This window comes from Taudactylus pleione, unplaced genomic scaffold, assembly GCF_031769625.1.
Source record: "Taudactylus pleione unplaced genomic scaffold, aTauple2 ptg002601l, whole genome shotgun sequence".
NCBI lineage: Eukaryota > Metazoa > Chordata > Amphibia > Anura > Myobatrachidae > Taudactylus > Taudactylus pleione.
Window position 1 is genome coordinate 391,487 of NW_028286979.1, and position 17,517 is coordinate 409,003.

At 44.1% G+C, this 17,517-nt stretch overlaps 1 protein-coding gene across 1 annotated transcript in view; it reads right to left on the reverse strand.

The window, feature by feature from the left end:
* The window catches only part of LOC148431243 (uncharacterized), a 257,621-nt gene that overhangs the window by 32,498 nt on the left and 207,606 nt on the right, over window positions 1–17,517 (reverse strand). The window contains 1 exon segment of the mRNA XM_088466172.1: window positions 1,392–1,979. Coding sequence (XP_088322298.1) covers window positions 1,392–1,979 — 588 coding nt within the window.

The following is a 17,517-nucleotide window of genomic DNA, read 5'->3' on the forward strand; positions in this document are numbered from 1 at the left end:
ATGTGAGACCAGCCTTGATGTTCCTCTTGGCTAGCAGTGGTATATACCTTTCAGCTCTTCCATAGATACCATTTTTGTCCATTCTGTATATTATGGAGGACTCACAAATGCCGACAGTAACTAAGGTGAGCGAGGTCTGCAGTTCCTTAGATGTCCATCTTGGTTCTTTAGTGACTGCCTGGATGAGTCATTGATGCACTATTGGAGGAACTTTGATTGCAATTGTTGCTGCTAAAGGTGGCACACCCAGTTATCAAGTTTAGGGGGGGCAAATAATGTTTCAGATGGGTAATATAGGTGTTGGATAACGTTTATCCTTCAATAAATGTAATTATCATTTAAAAACTATTTTAAGTGTATGCTGGTTGTCTTTGTCTTAATTATGTTTGAAGATCTGAAACATTTTAATTCAATAGGCAAAAATTAGAAGAAATCAATAGGGGGCTAAAACTTTTTCATAACACTATATAAGTAAACTCAGTAGTGCAGTGTCTGTTACCTAATGGTCTGTCCTCCATCATATGTTTAGTCCTTCCCAGAACCAGCCATGCCATTACACTACAACCATTTCAGTTATATCATACCTATCCACATCTAGCAAACACATAGACACTAAATACAGTCCTATAATAACAGTATTTTACAAACATTTAATAAAGAATTTAAAATATAAAGAGATGACAGAAGCATAAAATTACAATGTAACCTGTATGAATATATCGCTATACAAAATTTATTTTCAAAAATATCTTCCCAGCCTCTTCTTTCCTCAGATAAAAGAGAGAGTACTGTCTCATACAGACACACTAATATATATATACTGCAACTCCATCCCGGGGCCCCACATATAGGACAGTCCTTATGCCTCACTGTTGCTGTGTCCTCATGGTGCGACAGCCTCTTTCTTAGTTATATCTCTGAGTAACTACAAGTGATTCTGAGGTGGCCATATCTTACACACATGACTTACAGCTCAGTGACTGTGTCTATGCTGGGCATCCACACGGGTGTGTTTTGAAGGCTCAAAATTAGGCCTCACTATATAAATGTGAATTGGGGGGAGGTTTATTGCAGGAACTTGTCTGTCAGGTTTCAGACGAAAATGAACAAATACACAATAATGCAATTTGTACAGTAACAGAAATAAGGCCATAACAGAAAATAAATGTGAATAGTTCAATAAAGAGCCTGTGACAGGAGAAATACTATGCTGGGATTTATTCTTTGCATAATTATTCTCACTTACAATCATACAAAGTGTCACCTAAAAAACTCCACTTACTCAGAGCATTAAAAAGGTTTCTCACCTTTGTGACTTCTCTGATGTATAACAAGATGTGATTTCTGTGTAAAACATTTCCCACACTCAGGACATGGAAATGGTTTCTCACCTGTGTGACTTCTCTGATGTTTAACAAGTTCTGATTTCTGTGTAAAACATTTCCCACACTCAGAACATGGAAATGGTTGCTCACCTGTGTGACTTCTCTGATGTGTAACAAGAGATGATTTCTTTGTAAAACATTTCCCACACTCAGAACATGGAAATGGTTTCTCGCCTGTATGACTTCTCTGATGTGTAACAAGATCTGATTTCTGTGTAAAACATTTCCCACACTCAGAGCATGGAAATGGTTTCTCCCCTGTGTGACTTCTCTCATGTATAACAAGATGTGATTTCCGTGTAAAAGATTTCCCACACTCAGAGCATGGAAATGGTTTCTCACCTGTGAGACTTCTCTGATGTGTAACAAGAGATGATTTCTTCGTAAAACATTTCCCACACTCAGAACATGGAAATGGTTTCTCACCTGTGTGACTTCTCTCATGTATAATAAGTTGAGATTTCCGTGTAAAACATTTCCCACACTCAGAACATGAAAATGGCTTCTCACCTGTGTGACTTCTCTTATGTCTAACAAGTTCTGAGTTCTTTGTAAAACATTTCCCACACTCAGAACATGGAAATGGTTTCTCACCTGTGTGACTTCTCTCATGTATAATAAGTTGAGATTTCCGTGTAAAACATTTCCCACACTCAGGACATGGAAATGGCTTCTCACCTGTGTGACTTCTCTGATGTGTAACAAGTTCTGAGTTCTTTGTAAAACATTTCCTACACTCAGGACATGGAAATGGTCTATCACCTGCCTTAGCTGGCTGATGGGTAATAAGCTTTGTGTTCTGTGTAATACATATGGCATCTACAAAACAAGGAAATATTTTATCTACTGTACGAGATGTAACAGATGCACCAATATCAGAGTTATCAGGAGAACACTCCCCATGATCAGACAGATCAGGTGATATATCTGCACTGTGAGGTACTGGGGGTATAATTGGGTTTTCTACTGGAGAATCTCGGGTGATATCATCAATAATTTCACAATTTTGAGTTAAATTGAGATGATCCTCTGAGACATCCCGGCTGTTACATCCATCTGCTGGGAATAAATTACATATACGGAAATATGAATGTTTGATTACAAGTTTCATTATACAAATAAAGATTATGGTGAAATGTCCCGAATTTGCAATCAAATGGGCAGATGTTAAAGTAACATATATATTATTAACTGGCACCAAAATATACTGATATTGATATACTCATGTGCCAGAAAACTGAGACAGCCGCTTCCATTCCTAGTACATCCCACCACATCCTGCATGACATGGTATCTTCCTCAGAGGAAATACTACATCTAGGCAGACATCTTTACATCCATTGTATAATTAACAGTGACAATGGCAGCATATCACGGTATAAGTGACTTTATCGATGCTCCATAGTAAGTCATTTCATGCATTTACTAGATGGGAGCAACTCATTCAGCAGGACAATGTGTAACTGCACAGGTCTGTAGCCACCAGATTATGCCTGGAGGAGCTGTCCTCTGAGTTTGGCATCATGAGTTGGGATTCCTTGTTGGCTGGATTTTTACCTGTGCTGATAGAGACAGGTGTAACATGCTGCCCCCAGGCTTGCAGGGAAGAGGTGTAATATACATGAGATGTAGTGTAATATAAGGTGTAAGTACCAGTGCTGATAGAGACAGGTGTAACATGCTGCCCCCAGGCTTGCAGGGAAGAGGTGTAATATACATGAGATGTAGTGTAAGATAAGGTGTAAGTACCAGTGCTGATAGAGACAGGTGTAACATGCTGCTGCCCCCAGGCTTGCAGGGAAGAGGTGTAATATACATGAGATGTAGTGTAAGAGAAGGTGTAAGTACCAGTGCTGATAGAGACAGGTGTAACATGCTGCCCCCAGGCTTGCAGGGAAGAGGTGTAATATACATGAGATGTAGTGTAAGATAAGGTGTAAGTACCAGTGCTGATAGAGACAGGTGTAACATGCTGCCTCCAGGCTTGCAGGGAAGAGGTGTAATATACATGAGATGTAGTGTAAGATAAGGTGTAAGTACCAGTGCTGATAGAGACAGGTGTAACATGCTGCCCCCAGGCTTGCAGGGAAGAGGTGTAATATACATGAGATGTAGTGTAAGATAAGGTGTAAGTACCAGTGCTGATAGAGACAGGTGTAACATGCTGCCTCCAGGCTTGCAGGGAAGAGGTGTAATATACATGAGATGTAGTGTAAGATAAGGTGTAAGTACCAGTGCTGATAGAGACAGGTGTAACATGCTGCCCCCAGGCTTGCAGGGAAGAGGTGTAATATACATGAGATGTAGTGTAAGATAAGGTGTAAGTACCAGTGCTGATAGAGACAGGTGTAACATGCTGCCCCCAGGCTTGCAGGGAAGAGGTGTAATATACATGAGATGTAGTGTAATATAAGGTGTAAGTACCAGTGCTGATAGAGACAGGTGTAACATGCTGCCCCCAGGCTTGCAGGGAAGAGGTGTAATATACATGAGATGTAGTGTAAGATAAGGTGTAAGTACCAGTGCTGATAGAGACAGGTGTAACATGCTGCTGCCCCCAGGCTTGCAGGGAAGAGGTGTAATATACATGAGATGTAGTGTAAGATAAGGTGTAAGTACCAGTGCTGATAGAGACAGGTGTAACATGCTGCCCCCAGGCTTGCAGGGAAGAGGTGTAATATACATGAGATGTAGTGTAAGATAAGGTGTAAGTACCAGTGCTGATAGAGACAGGTGTAACATGCTGCTGCCTCCAGGCTTGCAGGGAAGAGGTGTAATATACATGAGATGTAGTGTAAGATAAGGTGTAAGTACCAGTGCTGATAGAGACAGGTGTAACATGCTGCCTCCAGGCTTGCAGGGAAGAGGTGTAATATACATGAGATGTAGTGTAAGATAAGATGTAAGTACCAGTGCTGATAGAGACAGGTGTAACATGCTGCCCCCAGGCTTGCAGGGAAGAGGTGTAATATACATGAGATGTAGTGTAAGATAAGGTGTAAGTACCAGTGCTGATAGAGACAGGTGTAACATGCTGCCTCCAGGCTTGCAGGGAAGAGGTGTAATATACATGAGATGTAGTGTAAGATAAGATGTAAGTACCAGTGCTGATAGAGACAGGTGTAACATGCTGCCCCCAGGCTTGCAGGGAAGAGGTGTAATATACATGAGATGTAGTGTAAGATAAGATGTAAGTACCAGTGCTGATAGAGACAGGTGTAACATGATGCCCCCAGGCTTGCAGGGAAGAGGTGTAATATACATGAGATGTAGTGTAAGATAAGGTGTAAGTACCAGTGCTGATAGAGACAGGTGTAACATGCTGCCCCCAGGCTTGCAGGGAAGAGGTGTAATATACATGAGATGTAGTGTAATATAAGGTGTAAGCACCAGTGCTGATAGAGACAGGTGTAACATGCTGCCCCCAGGCTTGCAGGGAAGAGGTGTAATATACATGAGATGTAGTGTAAGATAAGGTGTAAGTACCAGTGCTGATAGAGACAGGTGTAACATGCTGCCCCCAGGCTTGCAGGGAAGAGGTGTAATATACATGAGATGTAGTGTAATATAAGGTGTAAGCACCAGTGCTGATAGAGACAGGTGTAACATGCTGCTGCCTCCAGGCTTGCAGGGAAGAGGTGTAATATACATGAGATGTAGTGTAAGATAAGGTGTAAGTACCAGTGCTGATAGAGACAGGTGTAACATGCTGCCCCCAGGCTTGCAGGGAAGAGGTGTAATATACATGAGATGTAGTGTAAGATAAGGTGTAAGTACCAGTGCTGATAGAGACAGGTGTAACATGCTGCCTCCAGGCTTGCAGGGAAGAGGTGTAATATACATGAGATGTAGTGTAAGATAAGGTGTAAGTACCAGTGCTGATAGAGACAGGTGTAACATGCTGCCCCCAGGCTTGCAGGGAAGAGGTGTAATATACATGAGATGTAGTGTAATATAAGATGTAAGTACCAGTGCTGATAGAGACAGGTGTAACATGCTGCCCCCAGGCTTGCAGGGAAGAGGTGTAATATACATGAGATGTAGTGTAAGATAAGATGTAAGCACCAGTGCTGATAGAGACAGGTGTAACATGCTGCCCCCAGGCTTGCAGGGAAGAGGTGTAATATACATGAGATGTAGTGTAATATAAGATGTAAGTACCAGTGCTGATAGAGACAGGTGTAACATGCTGCTGCCTCCAGGCTTGCAGGGAAGAGGTGTAATATACATGAGATGTAGTGTAATATAAGGTGTAAGTACCAGTGCTGATAGAGACAGGTGTAACATGCTGCCCCCAGGCTTGCAGGGAAGAGGTGTAATATACATGAGATGTAGTGTAAGATAAGGTGTAAGTACCAGTGCTGATAGAGACAGGTGTAACATGCTGCTGCCTCCAGGCTTGCAGGGAAGAGGTGTAATATACATGAGATGTAGTGTAAGATAAGGTGTAAGTACCAGTGCTGATAGAGACAGGTGTAACATGCTGCTGCCCCCAGGCTTGCAGGGAAGAGGTGTAATATACATGAGATGTAGTGTAATATAAGGTGTAAGTACCAGTGCTGATAGAGACAGGTGTAACATGCTGCCCCCAGGCTTGCAGGGAAGAGGTGTAATATACATGAGATGTAGTGTAAGATAAGATGTAAGTACCAGTGCTGATAGAGACAGGTGTAACATGCTGCTGCCTCCAGGCTTGCAGGGAAGAGGTGTAATATACATGAGATGTAGTGTAAGATAAGGTGTAAGTACCAGTGCTGATAGAGACAGGTGTAACATGCTGCTGCCTCCAGGCTTGCAGGGAAGAGGTGTAATATACATGAGATGTAGTGTAAGATAAGATGTAAGTACCAGTGCTGATAGAGACAGGTGTAACATGCTGCTGCCTCCAGGCTTGCAGGGAAGAGGTGTAATATACATGAGATGTAGTGTAAGATAAGGTGTAAGCACCAGTACCGATAGAGACAGGTGTAACATGCTGCTGCCTCCAGGCTTGCAGGGAAGAGATGTAATATACATGAGATGTAGTGTAAGATAAGGTGTAAGTACCAGTGCTGATAGAGGCAGGTGTAACATGCTGCCCCCAGGCTTGCAGGGAAGAGGTGTAATATACATGAGATGTAGTGTAAGATAAGGTGTAAGCACCAGTGCTGATAGAGACAGGTGTAACATGCTGCCCCCAGGCTTGCAGGGAAGAGGTGTAATATACATGAGATGTAGTGTAAGATAAGGTGTAAGTACCAGTGCTGATAGAGACAGGTGTAACATGCTGCTGCCCCCAGGCTTGCAGGGAAGAGGTGTAATATACATGAGATGTAGTGTAAGATAAGGTGTAAGTACCAGTGCTGATAGAGACAGGTGTAACATGCTGCCTCCAGGCTTGCAGGGAAGAGGTGTAATATACATGAGATGTAGTGTAAGATAAGGTGTAAGTACCAGTGCTGATAGAGACAGGTGTAACATGCTGCTGCCCCCAGGCTTGCAGGGAAGAGGTGTAATATACATGAGATGTAGTGTAAGATAAGATGTAAGTACCAGTGCTGATAGAGACAGGTGTAACATGCTGCCCCCAGGCTTGCAGGGAAGAGGTGTAATATACATGAGATGTAGTGTAATATAAGGTGTAAGTACCAGTGCTGATAGAGACAGGTGTAACATGCTGCCTCCAGGCTTGCAGGGAAGAGGTGTAATATACATGAGATGTAGTGTAAGATAAGGTGTAAGCACCAGTGCTGATAGAGACAGGTGTAACATGCTGCTGCCCCCAGGCTTGCAGGGAAGAGGTGTAATATACATGAGATGTAGTGTAATATAAGATGTAAGTACCAGTGCTGATAGAGACAGGTGTAACATGCTGCCCCCAGGCTTGCAGGGAAGAGGTGTAATATACATGAGATGTAGTGTAAGATAAGATGTAAGTACCAGTGCTGATAGAGACAGGTGTAACATGCTGCTGCCTCCAGGCTTGCAGGGAAGAGGTGTAATATACATGAGATGTAGTGTAAGATAAGGTGTAAGTACCAGTGCTGATAGAGACAGGTGTAACATGCTGCCCCCAGGCTTGCAGGGAAGAGGTGTAATATACATGAGATGTAGTGTAATATAAGGTGTAAGTACCAGTGCTGATAGAGACAGGTGTAACATGCTGCCCCCAGGCTTGCAGGGAAGAGGTGTAATATACATGAGATGTAGTGTAATATAAGGTGTAAGTACCAGTGCTGATAGAGACAGGTGTAACATGCTGCCTCCAGGCTTGCAGGGAAGAGGTGTAATATACATGAGATGTAGTGTAAGATAAGGTGTAAGTACCAGTGCTGATAGAGACAGGTGTAACATGCTGCCTCCAGGCTTGCAGGGAAGAGGTGTAATATACATGAGATGTAGTGTAAGATAAGATGTAAGTACCAGTGCTGATAGAGACAGGTGTAACATGCTGCCCCCAGGCTTGCAGGGAAGAGGTGTAATATACATGAGATGTAGTGTAAGATAAGGTGTAAGCACCAGTACTGATAGAGACAGGTGTAACATGCTGCCCCCAGGCTTGCAGGGAAGAGGTGTAATATACATGAGATGTAGTGTAAGATAAGGTGTAAGTACCAGTGCTGATAGAGACAGGTGTAACATGCTGCCCCCAGGCTTGCAGGGAAGAGGTGTAATATACATGAGATGTAGTGTAAGATAAGGTGTAAGTACCAGTGCTGATAGAGACAGGTGTAACATGCTGCCCCCAGGCTTGCAGGGAAGAGGTGTAATATACATGAGATGTAGTGTAAGATAAGGTGTAAGTACCAGTGCTGATAGAGACAGGTGTAACATGCTGCCCCCAGGCTTGCAGGGAAGAGGTGTAATATACATGAGATGTAGTGTAAGATAAGGTGTAAGTACCAGTGCTGATAGAGACAGGTGTAACATGCTGCCCCCAGGCTTGCAGGGAAGAGATGTAATATACATGAGATGTAGTGTAAGATAAGGTGTAAGTACCAGTGCTGATAGAGACAGGTGTAACATGCTGCTGCCCCAGGCTTGCAGGGAAGAGGTGTAATATACATGAGATGTAGTGTAAGATAAGGTGTAAGTACCAGTGCTGATAGAGACAGGTGTAACATGCTGCCCCCAGGCTTGCAGGGAAGAGGTGTAATATACATGAGATGTAGTGTAATATAAGGTGTAAGTACCAGTGCTGATAGAGACAGGTGTAACATGCTGCCTCCAGGCTTGCAGGGAAGAGGTGTAATATACATGAGATGTAGTGTAAGATAAGGTGTAAGTACCAGTGCTGATAGAGACAGGTGTAACATGCTGCCCCCAGGCTTGCAGGGAAGAGGTGTAATATACATGAGATGTAGTGTAAGATAAGGTGTAAGTACCAGTGCTGATAGAGACAGGTGTAACATGCTGCCCCCAGGCTTGCAGGGAAGAGGTGTAATATACATGAGATGTAGTGTAAGATAAGGTGTAAGTACAAGTGCTGATAGAGACAGGTGTAACATGCTGCCCCCAGGCTTGCAGGGAAGAGGTGTAATATACATGAGATGTAGTGTAAGATAAGGTGTAAGTACAAGTGCTGATAGAGACAGGTGTAACATGCTGCCCCCAGGCTTGCAGGGAAGAGGTGTAATATACATGAGATGTAGTGTAAGATAAGGTGTAAGCACCAGTGCTGATAGAGACAGGTGTAACATGCTGCCTCCAGGCTTGCAGGGAAGAGGTGTAATATACATGAGATGTAGTGTAATATAAGATGTAAGTACCAGTGCTGATAGAGACAGGTGTAACATGCTGCCCCCAGGCTTGCAGGGAAGAGGTGTAATATACATGAGATGTAGTGTAATATAAGATGTAAGTACCAGTGCTGATAGAGACAGGTGTAACATGCTGCCCCCAGGCTTGCAGGGAAGAGGTGTAATATACATGAGATGTAGTGTAAGATAAGGTGTAAGCACCAGTGCTGATAGAGACAGGTGTAACATGCTGCCCCCAGGCTTGCAGGGAAGAGGTGTAATATACATGAGATGTAGTGTAATATAAGGTGTAAGTACCAGTGCTGATAGAGACAGGTGTAACATGCTGCTGCCCCCAGGCTTGCAGGGAAGAGGTGTAATATACATGAGATGTAGTGTAAGATAAGGTGTAAGCACCAGTGCTGATAGAGACAGGTGTAACATGCTGCCCCCAGGCTTGCAGGGAAGAGGTGTAATATACATGAGATGTAGTGTAAGATAAGGTGTAAGTACCAGTGCTGATAGAGACAGGTGTAAAATGCTGCCCCCAGGCTTGCAGGGAAGAGGTGTAATATACATGAGATGTAGTGTAAGATAAGGTGTAAGTACCAGTGCTGATAGAGACAGGTGTAACATGCTGCCCCCAGGCTTGCAGGGAAGAGGTGTAATATACATGAGATGTAGTGTAATATAAGGTGTAAGTACCAGTGCTGATAGAGACAGGTGTAACATGCTGCCTCCAGGCTTGCAGGGAAGAGGTGTAATATACATGAGATGTAGTGTAAGATAAGGTGTAAGTACCAGTGCTGATAGAGACAGGTGTAACATGCTGCCCCCAGGCTTGCAGGGAAGAGGTGTAATATACATGAGATGTAGTGTAAGATAAGATGTAAGTACCAGTGCTGATAGAGACAGGTGTAACATGCTGCTGCCTCCAGGCTTGCAGGGAAGAGGTGTAATATACATGAGATGTAGTGTAAGATAAGATGTAAGTACCAGTGCTGATAGAGACAGGTGTAACATGCTGCTGCCCCCAGGCTTGCAGGGAAGAGGTGTAATATACATGAGATGTAGTGTAATATAAGATGTAAGTACCAGTGCTGATAGAGACAGGTGTAACATGCTGCTGCCCCCAGGCTTGCAGGGAAGAGGTGTAATATACAAGAGATGTAGTGTAAGATAAGATGTAAGTACCAGTGCTGATAGAGACAGGTGTAACACGCTGCCCCCAGGCTTGCAGGGAAGAGGTGTAATATACATGAGATGTAGTGTAAGATAAGGTGTAAGTACCAGTGCTGATAGAGACAGGTGTAACATGCTGCTGCCCCCAGGCTTGCAGGGAAGAGGTGTAATATACATGAGATGTAGTGTAAGATAAGGTGTAAGTACCAGTGCTGATAGAGACAGGTGTAACATGTTGCCCCCAGGCTTGCAGGGAAGAGGTATAATATACATGAGATGTAGTGTAAGATAAGATGTAAGTACCAGTGCTGATAGAGACAGGTGTAACATGCTGCCTCCAGGCTTGCAGGGAAGAGATGTAATATACATGAGATGTAGTGTAAGATAAGATGTAAGTACCAGTGCTGATAGAGACAGGTGTAACATGCTGCCCCCAGGCTTGCAGGGAAGAGGTGTAATATACATGAGATGTAGTGTAATATAAGGTGTAAGTACCAGTGCTGATAGAGACAGGTGTAACATGCTGCCCCCAGGCTTGCAGGGAAGAGGTGTAATATACATGAGATGTAGTGTAAGATAAGGTGTAAGTACCAGTGCTGATAGAGACAGGTGTAACATGCTGCCTCCAGGCTTGCAGGGAAGAGGTGTAATATACATGAGATGTAGTGTAATATAAGGTGTAAGTACCAGTGCTGATAGAGACAGGTGTAACATGCTGCCCCCAGGCTTGCAGGGAAGAGGTGTAATATACATGAGATGTAGTGTAAGATAAGGTGTAAGTACCAGTGCTGATAGAGACAGGTGTAACATGCTGCCCCCAGGCTTGCAGGGAAGAGGTGTAATATACATGAGATGTAGTGTAAGATAAGGTGTAAGCACCAGTGCTGATAGAGACAGGTGTAACATGCTGCCCCCAGGCTTGCAGGGAAGAGGTATAATATACATGAGATGTAGTGTAAGATAAGGTGTAAGCACCAGTGCTGATAGAGAGAGGTGTAACATGCTGCTGCCCCCAGGCTTGCAGGGAAGAGGTGTAATATACATGAGATGTAGTGTAAGATAAGATGTAAGTACCAGTGCTGATAGAGACAGGTGTAACATGCTGCTGCCCCCAGGCTTGCAGGGAAGAGGTGTAATATACATGAGATGTAGTGTAAGATAAGGTGTAAGTACCAGTGCTGATAGAGACAGGTGTAACATGCTGCCTCCAGGCTTGCAGGGAAGAGGTGTAATATACATGAGATGTAGTGTAAGATAAGGTGTAAGTACCAGTGCTGATAGAGACAGGTGTAACATGCTGCTGCCCCCAGGCTTGCAGGGAAGAGGTGTAATATACATGAGATGTAGTGTAATATAAGATGTAAGTACCAGTGCTGATAGAGACAGGTGTAACATGCTGCTGCCCCCAGGCTTGCAGGGAAGAGGTGTAATATACATGAGATGTAGTGTAATATAAGGTGTAAGTACCAGTGCTGATAGAGACAGGTGTAACATGCTGCCCCCAGGCTTGCAGGGAAGAGGTGTAATATACATGAGATGTAGTGTAATATAAGGTGTAAGTACCAGTGCTGATAGAGACAGGTGTAACATGCTGCTGCCCCCAGGCTTGCAGGGAAGAGGTGTAATATACATGAGATGTAGTGTAAGATAAGATGTAAGTACCAGTGCTGATAGAGACAGGTGTAACATGCTGCCCCCAGGCTTGCAGGGAAGAGGTGTAATATACATGAGATGTAGTGTAAGATAAGGTGTAAGTACCAGTGCTGATAGAGACAGGTGTAACATGCTGCCCCCAGGCTTGCAGGGAAGAGGTGTAATATACATGAGATGTAGTGTAAGATAAGGTGTAAGTACCAGTGCTGATAGAGACAGGTGTAACATGCTGCTGCCTCCAGGCTTGCAGGGAAGAGGTGTAATATACATGAGATGTAGTGTAATATAAGGTGTAAGTACCAGTGCTGATAGAGACAGGTGTAACATGCTGCTGCCCCCAGGCTTGCAGGGAAGAGGTGTAATATACATGAGATGTAGTGTAAGATAAGATGTAAGTACCAGTGCTGATAGAGACAGGTGTAACATGCTGCTGCCCCCAGGCTTGCAGGGAAGAGGTGTAATATACATGAGATGTAGTGTAAGATAAGGTGTAAGTACCAGTGCTGATAGAGACAGGTGTAACATGCTGCCTCCAGGCTTGCAGGGAAGAGGTGTAATATACATGAGATGTAGTGTAAGATAAGGTGTAAGTACCAGTGCTGATAGAGACAGGTGTAACATGCTGCTGCCCCCAGGCTTGCAGGGAAGAGGTGTAATATACATGAGATGTAGTGTAATATAAGATGTAAGTACCAGTGCTGATAGAGACAGGTGTAACATGCTGCTGCCCCCAGGCTTGCAGGGAAGAGGTGTAATATACATGAGATGTAGTGTAATATAAGGTGTAAGTACCAGTGCTGATAGAGACAGGTGTAACATGCTGCCCCCAGGCTTGCAGGGAAGAGGTGTAATATACATGAGATGTAGTGTAATATAAGGTGTAAGTACCAGTGCTGATAGAGACAGGTGTAACATGCTGCTGCCCCCAGGCTTGCAGGGAAGAGGTGTAATATACATGAGATGTAGTGTAAGATAAGGTGTAAGTACCAGTGCTGATAGAGACAGGTGTAACATGCTGCCCCCAGGCTTGCAGGGAAGAGGTGTAATATACATGAGATGTAGTGTAAGATAAGATGTAAGTACCAGTGCTGATAGAGACAGGTGTAACATGCTGCCCCCAGGCTTGCAGGGAAGAGGTGTAATATACATGAGATGTAGTGTAAGATAAGATGTAAGTACCAGTGCTGATAGAGACAGGTGTAACATGCTGCCCCCAGGCTTGCAGGGAAGAGGTGTAATATACATGAGATGTAGTGTAATATAAGGTGTAAGTACCAGTGCTGATAGAGACAGGTGTAACATGCTGCCCCCAGGCTTGCAGGGAAGAGGTGTAATATACATGAGATGTAGTGTAAGATAAGGTGTAAGTACCAGTGCTGATAGAGACAGGTGTAACATGCTGCTGCCTCCAGGCTTGCAGGGAAGAGGTGTAATATACATGAGATGTAGTGTAATATAAGGTGTAAGTACCAGTGCTGATAGAGACAGGTGTAACATGCTGCCCCCAGGCTTGCAGGGAAGAGGTGTAATATACATGAGATGTAGTGTAAGATAAGGTGTAAGTACCAGTGCTGATAGAGACAGGTGTAACATGCTGCTGCCTCCAGGCTTGCAGGGAAGAGGTGTAATATACATGAGATGTAGTGTAAGATAAGGTGTAAGCACCAGTGCTGATAGAGACAGGTGTAACATGCTGCCCCCAGGCTTGCAGGGAAGAGGTGTAATATACATGAGATGTAGTGTAAGATAAGGTGTAAGTACCAGTGCTGATAGAGACAGGTGTAACATGCTGCCCCCAGGCTTGCAGGGAAGAGGTGTAATATACATGAGATGTAGTGTAATATAAGATATAAGTACCAGTGCTGATAGAGACAGGTGTAACATGCTGCCCCCAGGCTTGCAGGGAAGAGGTGTAATATACATGAGATGTAGTGTAAGATAAGATGTAAGTACCAGTGCTGATAGAGACAGGTGTAACATGCTGCCCCCAGGCTTGCAGGGAAGAGGTGTAATATACATGAGATGTAGTGTAAGATAAGGTGTAAGTACCAGTGCTGATAGAGACAGGTGTAACATGCTGCCCCCAGGCTTGCAGGGAAGAGGTGTAATATACATGAGATGTAGTGTAAGATAAGGTGTAAGTACCAGTGCTGATAGAGACAGGTGTAACATGCTGCCCCCAGGCTTGCAGGGAAGAGGTGTAATATACATGAGATGTAGTGTAAGATAAGATGTAAGTACCAGTGCTGATAGAGACAGGTGTAACATGCTGCCCCCAGGCTTGCAGGGAAGAGGTGTAATATACATGAGATGTAATGTAAGATAAGGTGTAAGTACCAGTGCTGATAGAGACAGGTGTAACATGCTGCCCCCAGGCTTGCAGGGAAGAGGTGTAATATACATGAGATGTAGTGTAATATAAGGTGTAAGTACCAGTGCTGATAGAGACAGGTGTAACATGCTGCTGCCCCCAGGCTTGCAGGGAAGAGGTGTAATATACATGAGATGTAGTGTAATATAAGGTGTAAGTACCAGTGCTGATAGAGACAGGTGTAACATGCTGCCCCCAGGCTTGCAGGGAAGAGGTGTAATATACATGAGATGTAGTGTAAGATAAGATGTAAGTACCAGTGCTGATAGAGACAGGTGTAACATGCTGCCTCCAGGCTTGCAGGGAAGAGGTGTAATATACATGAGATGTAGTGTAAGATAAGATGTAAGTACCAGTGCTGATAGAGACAGGTGTAACATGCTGCCCCCAGGCTTGCAGGGAAGAGGTGTAATATACATGAGATGTAGTGTAAGATAAGGTGTAAGTACCAGTGCTGATAGAGACAGGTGTAACATGCTGCTGCCCCCAGGCTTGCAGGGAAGAGGTGTAATATACATGAGATGTAGTGTAAGATAAGATGTAAGTACCAGTGCTGATAGAGACAGGTGTAACATGCTGCCCCCAGGCTTGCAGGGAAGAGGTGTAATATACATGAGATGTAGTGTAAGATAAGGTGTAAGTACCAGTGCTGATAGAGACAGGTGTAACATGCTGCCCCCAGGCTTGCAGGGAAGAGGTGTAATATACATGAGATGTAGTGTAAGATAAGGTGTAAGTACCAGTGCTGATAGAGACAGGTGTAATATGCTGCCCCCAGGCTTGCAGGGAAGAGGTGTAATATACATGAGATGTAGTGTAAGATAAGGTGTAAGTACCAGTGCTGATAGAGACAGGTGTAACATGCTGCCCCCAGGCTTGCAGGGAAGAGGTGTAATATACATGAGATGTAGTGTAAGATAAGGTGTAAGTACCAGTGCTGATAGAGACAGGTGTAACATGCTGCTGCCCCCAGGCTTGCAGGGAAGAGGTGTAATATACATGAGATGTAGTGTAAGATAAGATGTAAGTACCAGTGCTGATAGAGACAGGTGTAACATGCTGCCCCCAGGCTTGCAGGGAAGAGGTGTAATATACATGAGATGTAGTGTAAGATAAGGTGTAAGTACCAGTGCTGATAGAGACAGGTGTAACATGCTGCTGCCTCCAGGCTTGCAGGGAAGAGGTGTAATATACATGAGATGTAGTGTAAGATAAGGTGTAAGTACCAGTGCTGATAGAGACAGGTGTAACATGCTGCCCCCAGGCTTGCAGGGAAGAGGTGTAATATACATGAGATGTAGTGTAAGATAAGGTGTAAGCACCAGTGCTGATAGAGACAGGTGTAACATGCTGCCCCCAGGCTTGCAGGGAAGAGGTGTAATATACATGAGATGTAGTGTAAGATAAGGTGTAAGTACCAGTGCTGATAGAGACAGGTGTAACATGCTGCCTCCAGGCTTGCAGGGAAGAGGTGTAATATACATGTGATGTAGTGTAAGATAAGGTGTAAGTACCAGTGCTGATAGAGACAGGTGTAACATGCTGCCCCCAGGCTTGCAGGGAAGAGGTGTAATATACATGAGATGTAGTGTAAGATAAGGTATAAGTACCAGTGCTGATAGAGACAGGTGTAACATGCTGCCCCCAGGCTTGCAGGGAAGAGGTGTAATATACATGAGATGTAGTGTAAGATAAGGTGTAAGTACCAGGGCTGATAGAGACAGGTGTAACATGCTGCCTCCAGACTTGCAGGGAAGAGGTGTAATATACATGAGATGTAGTGTAAGATAAGGTGTAAGTACCAGTGCTGATAGAGACAGGTGTAACATGCTGCCTCCAGGCTTGCAGGGAAGAGGTGTAATATACATGTGATGTAGTGTAAGATAAGGTGTAAGTACCAGTGCTGATAGAGACAGGTGTAACATGCTGCCTCCAGGCTTGCAGGGAAGAGGTGTAATATACATGAGATGTAGTGTAAGATAAGGTGTAAGTACCAGTGCTGATAGAGACAGGTGTAACATGCTGCCTCCAGGCTTGCAGGGAAGAGGTGTAATATACATGAGATGTAGTGTAAGATAAGGTGTAAGTACCAGTGCTGATAGAGACAGGTGTAACATGCTGCCTCCAGGCTTGCAGGGAAGAGGTGTAATATACATGAGATGTAGTGTAATATAAGGTGTAAGTACCAGTGCTGATAGAGACAGGTGTAACATGCTGCCCCCAGGCTTGCAGGGAAGAGGTGTAATATACATGAGATGTAGTGTAAGATAAGGTGTAAGTACCAGTGCTGATAGAGACAGGTGTAACATGCTGCCTCCAGGCTTGCAGGGAAGAGGTGTAATATACATGAGATGTAGTGTAAGATAAGGTGTAAGTACCAGTGCTGATAGAGACAGGTGTAACATGCTGCCTCCAGGCTTGCAGGGAAGAGGTGTAATATACATGAGATGTAGTGTAATATAAGGTGTAAGTACCAGTGCTGATAGAGACAGGTGTAACATGCTGCCCCCAGGCTTGCAGGGAAGAGGTGTAATATACATGAGATGTAGTGTAAGATAAGGTGTAAGTACCAGTGCTGATAGAGACAGGTGTAACATGCTGCCCCCAGGCTTGCAGGGAAGAGGTGTAATATACATGAGATGTAGTGTAAGATAAGGTGTAAGTACCAGTGCTGATAGAGACAGGTGTAACATGCTGCCTCCAGGCTTGCAGGGAAGAGGTGTAATATACATGAGATGTAGTGTAAGATAAGGTGTAAGTACCAGTACTGATAGAGACAGGTGTAACATGCTGCCCCCAGGCTTGCAGGGAAGAGGTGTAATATACATGAGATGTAGTGTAAGATAAGGTGTAAGTACCAGTACTGATAGAGACAGGTGTAACATGCTGCCCCCAGGCTTGCAGGGAAGAGGTGTAATATACATGAGATGTAGTGTAAGATAAGATGTAAGTACCAGTGCTGATAGAGACAGGTGTAACATGCTGCCTCCAGGCTTGCAGGGAAGAGGTGTAATATACATGAGATGTAGTGTAAGATAAGGTGTAAGTACCAGTGCTGATAGAGACAGGTGTAACATGCTGCTGCCCCCAGGCTTGCAGGGAAGAGGTGTAATATACATGAGATGTAGTGTAATATAAGGTGTAAGTACCAGTGCTGATAGAGACAGGTGTAACATGCTGCTGCCCCCAGGCTTGCAGGGAAGAGGTG